General features: G+C 35.4%; 1 protein-coding gene across 1 annotated transcript in view; it reads right to left on the bottom strand.

Moving 5' to 3' along the window:
• Positions 1–1,273: 1,273 nt before the first annotated feature.
• LOC107101457 (ubiquitin carboxyl-terminal hydrolase 47-like) overlaps positions 1,274–8,890 on the bottom strand; it is a 10,605-nt gene continuing 2,988 nt past the window's right edge. The window contains exons 2-12 of the mRNA XM_015400390.1: positions 8,189–8,310; positions 8,009–8,105; positions 7,589–7,704; positions 7,432–7,502; positions 6,516–6,641; positions 6,316–6,411; positions 6,104–6,232; positions 5,906–6,034; positions 5,783–5,823; positions 5,629–5,663; positions 1,274–3,515 (exon numbers count right to left, since the gene is read on the bottom strand). Of these exons, the coding sequence (XP_015255876.1) occupies positions 2,830–3,515; positions 5,629–5,663; positions 5,783–5,823; positions 5,906–6,034; positions 6,104–6,232; positions 6,316–6,411; positions 6,516–6,641; positions 7,432–7,502; positions 7,589–7,704; positions 8,009–8,105; positions 8,189–8,309 (1,647 nt within the window). The 5' untranslated portion in view covers position 8,310 and the 3' untranslated portion in view covers positions 1,274–2,829. The remainder of the gene's footprint in view (positions 3,516–5,628; positions 5,664–5,782; positions 5,824–5,905; positions 6,035–6,103; positions 6,233–6,315; positions 6,412–6,515; positions 6,642–7,431; positions 7,503–7,588; positions 7,705–8,008; positions 8,106–8,188; positions 8,311–8,890) is intronic.

The raw sequence follows: 8,890 nt of genomic DNA, 5'->3' as shown, positions 1-8,890 counted from the left end.
ATCTAATCTAATCTAATCTAATCTAATCTAATCTAATCTAATCTAATCTAATCTAATCTAATATATTCATTGAATGGAAACCAAACCTGTAAAGTTTCTATTTGTTCATAAAGAATGTTGGATTTCTGTGGTCTACTGGAACTACATTAAAAGAAAAACAGATACCAATCAACTTTTTAGGTTAATAAATTGAATCTAGATAGATTTAATATATAGAAGGTTTAATATCCGACTTACTCTTTTAGACTTGTTCAGGAAAAGGAAAGTTTAACCAGCATAATGCATGATACATATGCATGGCACATTTTCCACTACACAACGCCATTTCAATAATTAATTAAAAATTTGCTCAGTGTCGCAGTGAGTAGCACTGCTGCCTTGCAGCAAGAAGGTTCTGGGTTCGATTACCAGCCTGGGGTCTTTCTGCCTGGAGTTTGCATGTTCTCCCCCCGGAAAATGACTTCCAGGGGAAGAAGCTCTCTAAAAACTATATATTTACTCTTAAATATTGAGTTTTTTGCAATTGCAAAAATAGATTTCGCTCTTAAAGCATTTTTCTTCTAAGTCTTATCTCTTGATTCAGGATTTTTCTCTCGATGTAAATAATGTATCATGGGCCGCTCTGTGTTCCTATTGGCCAGTCTCAGTAGAACTGACAGCTAAGTGGTGATAATAAATCCAGATATCAGCCAAAAACGGAATATCTCAAAATAACAGCCTGCCTCCAAAATCTCTATTAGAAAGCTCATGGAAAACAATAACTGATCAATAATAAACGGTCAGTTGTTTTTATACCTGATGCTTTTAAGTATTGTTTTATTTGAGAAATACCACTCGCTCAAGCCTTTTCAATCATCCTACCCATCAATTAAGTGATAAAAGTCATATGATTAATTCTGATTTCGTATAATGTCAGTACTCAAAGCTGGAATATACGTATAGTATCAGAAATGAAGATGAAATATCGTGAAAATCTAAGTTATAACTTTAAATTGCTTTCTTGCTGGCATTTTTAACCGGGAGCTTGGCTCAAAGCTTTAAGAGTTATCCTGACTGTGATGTTTCTTATCTTTTTTGCCTTATAAAGTGCTTTTTATATAGTGAAATACTGTTTATGTGGGTTTGACTGAACTATTTATAGGGTAGGACTGAGGACCAACACTGTTATTCCTTCCTCACAGTTCTAAGCTGTAGCAGGAAGGATTGATTAAAACGCATTAAATTCAACAAATCAAGCTCTAAAAAGTCAAATGTATTTGATTTAATAGTGGATATTTAATACTGGCTTTAATCAAGAATAAACAGCTAAACACTGATCACTTTTCTACAGAATATATAATGCCTATTTTTTTTTTAATAAGCCTTAAAAGAGAAACAGGAAAACATAGCCTACAGGAGAAACATGGACCGAATTCAAAATAATAAAAAAATATATCAAATATGCACAAACAGAACGTTACCATCAGAACAAATAATTTTCTAACTTAAAGAAAGGTTCTGGTTGCAGCTCAGTCCTCTGAGGTCGAGCAGAACAAGAGAAAGGGATTACTTATCGTATCATTATTCAGATCAGATGAACCTCCGACTGAATGACACTGAGGAATGTCCCATTCAATTTACTATGTGGATGGGAATAAAAATTAAATCATTTTCCTTTTAGGTAACTTTCACATTTAGGTTAACGTTTTAAATAGAGGTGTTTTATAAGCCCTATAATGAGTTGGTTTGGAATAAATTCCCATGAAGGAGTTTTGAACCATTATGTAACCAAAAAAATGAGGATATGAGCTCATTCTTTAAGGACAGACAGGTAATGACCAAGTTCCATTATTACTGAATGGTCATGAAAGAATTGTAATTTAATCTAATTATAAAGGAGAATATTTTCCAATTATGGATTGTATGTCTTTTAGAGTCTTGTCTGGCCTTTGATGTTCCCAGAAAGGAATTGTATGACAAAAATAAGAGGACCAAAAAACAAAAAAGTGTTTTTTTGTGTCTAGTTGAAGTTTTTCTGAATTCAGGACAGCATAAAGTCCTCCCTGCTCAAGAATATGCATTTTATTGCCACGTTTGGTGAGTTTGCTGGTAACTGTAACAGCCCTGATCTCATCTAGTATTGAAGGAGCCCCTTCCTACCTTAGAAGCAACATTTATTCCCAGGGTTGTTAAGTAAACATGGTTTCCCTTTCTCATATTGATCTACAGTCCATTATGGTTTTATATTACATTCTAACTTTGTTGGAAAGGCTTTTCTAATCTAATATTAACCTTTTCTAAACTTTAAACTTTGCTTTAGAGTTCTAGCATGCTACATGAAGGTTTGGCCCTAGCAGCACCTGTGTGTTTACCTGTTTTTGTTTCTCTGAGCTGCCCTGTATTATATGGTTATAATAATGGAATGCTATATTGCAATACAACTTAAGTTAAATGTGGATCATAAGCTGACCACATTTCTGGGTGTTCTACATTCCAATGAAGAAGAAACATAAAGGTTTCAGTCATGAAGCTAACTTTGATTTAAAAAAAACAACTGCGCTAAAAATACCAAACACACACTCACACTGTTCAATTCTTTTGACATGATCCACGGTTAAGTTAGAGCTGAAATTCGGTTTGGTTCAGTCAGGATATAATCATATTAAAATGTAAAAAAGCAGAACAAAAAAAATCACTGATGTAAAAATGAAATGGTCACATTTAACGGGAGCACAAAGACAGTTAACTATATCAACTGATTCTCTGTCAATAAATCAACTCATTTATGTATTTTTATATGACAAACTACGGTAAATGACGAATTTAGCGTCAAGAGAAAGCTGCGTTCCTTCATTTCCAGGGTTGTCTGGGTTTTTTGAGCTCAGGCTGTTTTACCAGGTTCTTCCTCTTTAGGCTTTCCATTTGTGAGATTGCAGAGCTGTATATCGCACCAAGTCTCTCTGTTCCCTTAAAGCTGTTGGATCTTTTTAGGGAAGATAATGAAGGGTAGACAGTTTGTGACTTTGCAACATAGTTAATCACATCAATTCCTTCATAAACTGTACGGCTATTGTTTCGTGTTGCTGCCAGATTCTCCCCGTGATTAAACCGATCTGCAGTAAAGATTCTGGGAGGACTGTGATGATAATGAAGCCCATTTTTTCCAGTCTTTGCTTTATTGTCCTCATTCCCTCCTACACCTTTACTAGGAGGGACAGAGCGTTGGTCAGATGTCCAGGTTGGGTAAATCTCTGTGCTATTATAATAGCATCGCTGCCTTGTGTCCGTGTCTGATGAAAGCCACAAGTCTTGTTGTATTTCCTGTGATGCTATATGGTTTGATTGTTCATTCCCTCCTCTTAAACAGCTTAAATGTGTCTCCTTAACCACCTTGTCTTCAATTGTGGTTTTCAGGAGCTCCTCAGAAATAAGATCCGGTCTGGTTTCTCCCTCATGGAATCCGTTTTCAGTGTCAAGTGAAGGAGCACAATAAGCCTCTGGAGATCTTCCATTATTCTTCATGGCCCGCCCACTCACTTCAAACACAAACAAGCACAAATATTAAAAACACAGAAAGATGCTTTTAATAAGAATTCAAGATATTTTTCTTTCAAAAAGCAGGGTTTTTACAAAACAGTCCTATAATTTAAGGCTGAAACAATTAATTGGATTAATGAATTATTGAAATAAGCGTCAAATAACTTAGCAATGATTAACTGGAGTATAGAGACTCCAAAACAGACATTTAGTAACATACCTTGAGCACCAATTATACCAAAATCGTAAAAACAAATATGTCAACATTTTGCATTTAAGATAAAAATCTTTTTCGTCTGTCAATGTGCTTATCCAGAGTTCCAGAAGTGGAAAACTTTTAGTTTGACCTGGTTATTTTCGCAGAAAGTTTTCTCTAACTAAACTTATGCTATCCGATTATTATTTAATTAATCGAAAAAATTATCGACAGATTAATCGATTTGCAAAATAATCATTAGTTGCAGCCCTACTATAATTAGCTCTCATTCATGAGGAAGAATATAATAGAATAGAAAATCCCTTTATTGTCCCACAATGGGGAAATTCTGGTGTTTACAGCAGCAAAAAGATTAAAGAAAAAAATAGCCACACAAATGTGGACCTTAGAAAAATGAGGCCTAATAATGTGGTAATAAGCTATGAAACAAAGAGGGGGGATATCTTTAATTCTAACATATGGCTATCTGTTTGTTTCTGTGGTAAAACAGGCAGTAGAGGTTTTATCATACAAGCAAGTTCAACAGCAAAGTCTGCATACCTTTGAATGGCCAGTAGAGAGCGACATCTGACTTTAATTACTTGGTTTAGGTGTGTATTTAGAATAGAATAGAATTAATAGAACTTTATTGTTATCATACTGTAATAAGTACAAAGCAAAGAAATGTAGTTTTCATCTATCCAGAGGTGCTATACAGCATATAAGTAATTATTTACATGTTTAGAGAAACTATTTGTATTGACTTTAAATGGTTTATATCTACAAATGGTATATATAAACAGAGAAAAAATGCAAGAGCCTATTAAATAAATTAATATGGAAGCTATATACAGATTATACAGGAAAGGTAGGAGATGGCTTTCTTAATAATTATTTTGGCCTTAAAATGGTTCATTAATGTATTCTTATTTATAATAATGTTGCAATAACCCCTTTTAACCTGTTAAATAAAGTGTATATATAGTTTCAGTCAGTAAACTTTTGGGCTAATCAGGATCCTGGCTACACTCCACCTGGTAGTTTTCTGTTGTTGTTTTTTTTTTTAACAAACTGTGTCTGCAAGGTATGACGGATTTCAATCCATAAAAGCTGCATTATAAACCCAAAAGAAGATTGTCAGCTTAGATAATTTGTTGGGTGCAATTTTACTCAAACAGAGCGCCAACTAATATTAGAATATACTATGGCTGAAAAATACAATATGGCTGACACATTAATCAAAGCTAATCCAACTGACAGATGCCTGAACGGTGGAAATATCTACAGAGCTAACTTATGGCTTTGGTTTAAAACAAACCAATCACATCAATCCTCACATCCTCTGCTTGGTAACATAGTTTTTAGAGTGGACAGAGTTTTGAATCCAGTTTATTTCAAGCTTGCAGTAGTTATTTGGTATTGAGTATTGACCTTGTTAATATAAAACAGTTTGCTAAACTAATGTTTCTTTGAAAGCATTTCCCAATACCAGGTATTTCACAGAAACCCTAGTTAATCCTAATAACATTAAAAATAAAGATATTTGTCATGACTGCCCTTTGAAGTCTAAACACCTCAGATATTTAAGTATACTGAAATGGAAACGAACAACCTTAAACAGGTCTGTGAGGGAAATGCAAAGCCAAACATTTGCAAAAAGCTGGTGAAGATTCTCAGTCATCCATGTCATAGTCATTATTATTTTTTTTATTAAAAAACAAAACCACTGGACTTTGTTTTACAAGTTTGAAGACGTTTTTCTTCCCATCAAGAAAGCTTTCTTAAATCAGAATGTGTAGATTAGCGCTGAGTTCCAGGCTTTATATAGTAGCCCAAAAAAAAGCCTTGTAATGGCTTAGAAAACATGCAAATTAAACCAAAAAAACAGCTCCACCCCTTTGCACCCACAAACTCACCCATTTTGTACATGAGGAGATAAGCTGTTGTCGACCTGTTTTAAAGGAATATAAGAATCAAATCATAAAAAATCCAAAGAAGGGCAGGTTTGCACTGATCATAATAGAAAAAAGTCAGAAAATATTCATCATTGTTGTGTAAAAGTTTGTTTACCTTATAGAATTACTTCCAGATTTGAAATACAGCTTGTTGACCTGAAGGGTTGAGAAGAAGTTATTTAATCAAACTCTACTCTTAATCTTTAACTACACATGAACCAAAAAAAGCCTGTCTTACACATTTAACCGTGTTGTCGTTGAAGCAGTACCAGTACCCAGTTTCAAACGACTTGATGTCTGCGGTGTAATGGCCTCCCATCAGATCGCCGAAGTGATGAACCACAGCGTAGAGGTCGTACCTGCAGCTCTGAAAAGTAAAAAGCTCAATAAAAGAACCTGAAGCTGCTTCCATATGTTCATGCTTCTATATAAATACCTGGATCTCTAAAGTCTGGACCACATCCGCTTTGCACTTTAGCTTGACGTAGCAGTTCTGCTGATAATCGAAGGAGAACCTCTTCAGCAGCAGCGTCAGAACGTCTGGACAACGTATCATCTCGTATTCCTGGGTTGTATGATCAAAACAGCTGCATGTAGACGAGACGGCTGACAATCGCCAAATAGATCAATTAACAAATGTCGACTTACGATGTCAGTGTCTTGCTTTTTATTGCAGATGTTGCAGAACATCTGGTTGTCCTCGCTGACTCTCTGGGCCTTAAAGAAACTATTTAATCCATCTAACTGCAAACAGATCAGACTGGTTAATCCTGCAGCGTTTTTACTTCTGAATATGTGTGAAAAACACAAGCAGTAAAATCTTATCCTGATTAAAGAAAACATAGTACCACGCTGTAGCTTTGAGACCTTGAATCTCCCATTGACAGAGGTAGAACCAAGAAGAGGTTTTTTGAGCTGCTTGTCTTCTTGCAGTTGAGGCATGTGGTTTTATGATTGAGCTCGCCTTTGAATATCTAGACAGAAGAAGAAAGTTACTCTGGTTTCTGTGAGACTTTTGGTAATTAAAAAGGACGTAGTATTTCATGGATTCCACGTCACGTTGACAACCAACAAAGCTTCTGGAAAAATGAGGCAAGTGAACTTTTGGCCAAGAAACATTAGCTCCATGTTCACATCCATTTTCCATCACGCTTTATCCCTGCTGGGATCGCGAGCGGTGCTGGTTCCTATCACCAGCTGTCTTAGTTTCTTTGTAAAAAAAAAGGTGTTTTAGCAACCCGCTGCACAATGTGTTGGCCAGTTCCCCTGTGCATCTATCCTAACCAATAAACATACAGTAAATGTGAACACTGTATTCCTACCTCAGATTAGGGCTGAACGATTTAGCCAAAAATCTAATTTGCGATTACTGCCAACCAATAGTGCGTTTGCTATTTCGATTTTCTTTTGCCGGATTTGGATGTTTTACTCCAGGGTTTCAGGTTTTAATTAGGTTGAAAACCTGCTTGTCTAAAGTCCATCGCTGCAGAAACCTTATTGTAACCTTTGTTTGGAAACTACTCACTAACTTCTACTTGCATGCATAGATCAGAGTGCTAGCTGGAAGTTTTTCTTTCTTTTTTCATGGCAGAAAATCCACTTTAAATGTATAACCGCCACATAAAGTGTTGGAGCAAAAAAAAAAAATGTCTCTTTAGTCTTGTTAAATGTAAAATGACCAAAATTGAGTGTCTCTGTGATTTCAAAATTGCGATTTCTTAAATTGTGATTATATTACAAATGCAATGAATTGCCCAGCCCTACCTTAGAGGCTTCCAGGCTGGTGTGACACAGGATCTTCTCTAAGTATTCAGCAGCATCACGTTGTTCGTAAACTAAAAGCACAAATGAGCGGGGGAAAAAAAAGGTTTATTGTTTCTTATGCTGTTTCGCAATGTGACTGCTTCTGTATGAAGCTTACCATCTTTGATGCCCAGTTCTCTTATTATGTTGTCTGTTCTGGCCATGTTTTGTTCTAAAGTACAGAACAGCTCCCTCAGGTGGTGATTAATACTCGTTTGGTCTTTCCTGCCACTTCTACGCCAAAGTTAGGAGAGAAGCAAAGACAGAATGTTATCACTTAAACTACTTCTATCAACTAATTCAGTCTTTCACTTTGCTGCATTTAATCCTCACTTTTTAGCGATTAATTAGATTAAAGAACCACACCATTTTATTCAAATATGCAATAAATATATAGTGGTTTTTATACAACATCAGTAATAATTAGCTTCTTTTCAGGTAAAAGAGACAATAACTTTGAAGAGCAACTGTTCTTCTATGATCAGATCTTCCTGACTCGAGATCATTTCAAATTCGATAAAAAAAATGACATCCACACCGTTTCACAGCTTCCCGAAAGTCCACAGTCATGAAAAGCACTTGCAGCACACTGTTCAAAAAGCAGGTCAAGCCAGGACTTCTCAGGCCATGGTAATCTAAATTAAAAAAAAGAGAAATAAGACAAAAATCCCTTTTTCACACACAGGCTGGACGGTATTAATTTCTCTACATCACCAACCTGAGATCATCAACTTCTCCAGCTTGTTTACAAGCTTTTTTACAGTGTAGTGAGTCATATTTCGGTATTGCAAATCCAGGTTTCGACATATTTGCATTTGAATTTCTTTTTTTTCATTCATCCTGTGAAGATAAAAATGCAAAACAGATTTTATTTAATAGAAAACCACTTCAATGGTCAATAAAAACAAAATAAAAAAAGAGGTAGCTCCACATTGACTTTGATATCCATATCCTATTCTATTATAAAGCAGAAAATGAAAAAGAAATCAAATTATTCTGACTTTTAGCAAACAGTACAAATGGTGATCCTAACTGATCTAAAACAAGAAAGGTTAATCTCATTATTTGTGACCATCCATTAGGGTCGATTAGCCACTTGTTGCATCCAGTGTAACTATTCACTAGTTAACTACTCTTTGTTTCCCAGTTAATTATTCACTAGCTCCTGATTTTTGGATCTTATTTTCTCTATGGTAACTAGGCATTAGTTCCTGGTTAGTGACTCTTTGTTTCCCAGGTAACTAGGCATTAGTTCCTGATTAGTTACTCTTTGTTTCCAAGGTAACTAGGCATTAGTTCCATAATAAGGTGGGGCTGGGTTTTCCCCAATAACAGCTGGTTAACTACCCATAAGTGCTTTCGTCCTTCTCTAGTAAGTTTGTCTACCCTATTTTAAAGTGGCAGTGGTTATCAATGATTG

Source organism: Cyprinodon variegatus, unplaced genomic scaffold (assembly GCF_000732505.1).
Source record: "Cyprinodon variegatus isolate N-32 unplaced genomic scaffold, C_variegatus-1.0 Scaffold1098, whole genome shotgun sequence".
Taxonomy (NCBI): Eukaryota; Metazoa; Chordata; class Actinopteri; order Cyprinodontiformes; family Cyprinodontidae; genus Cyprinodon; species Cyprinodon variegatus.
Note: the sequence above shows the minus strand (reverse complement) of the source record. Positions and strands in the feature narration are given on the sequence as shown.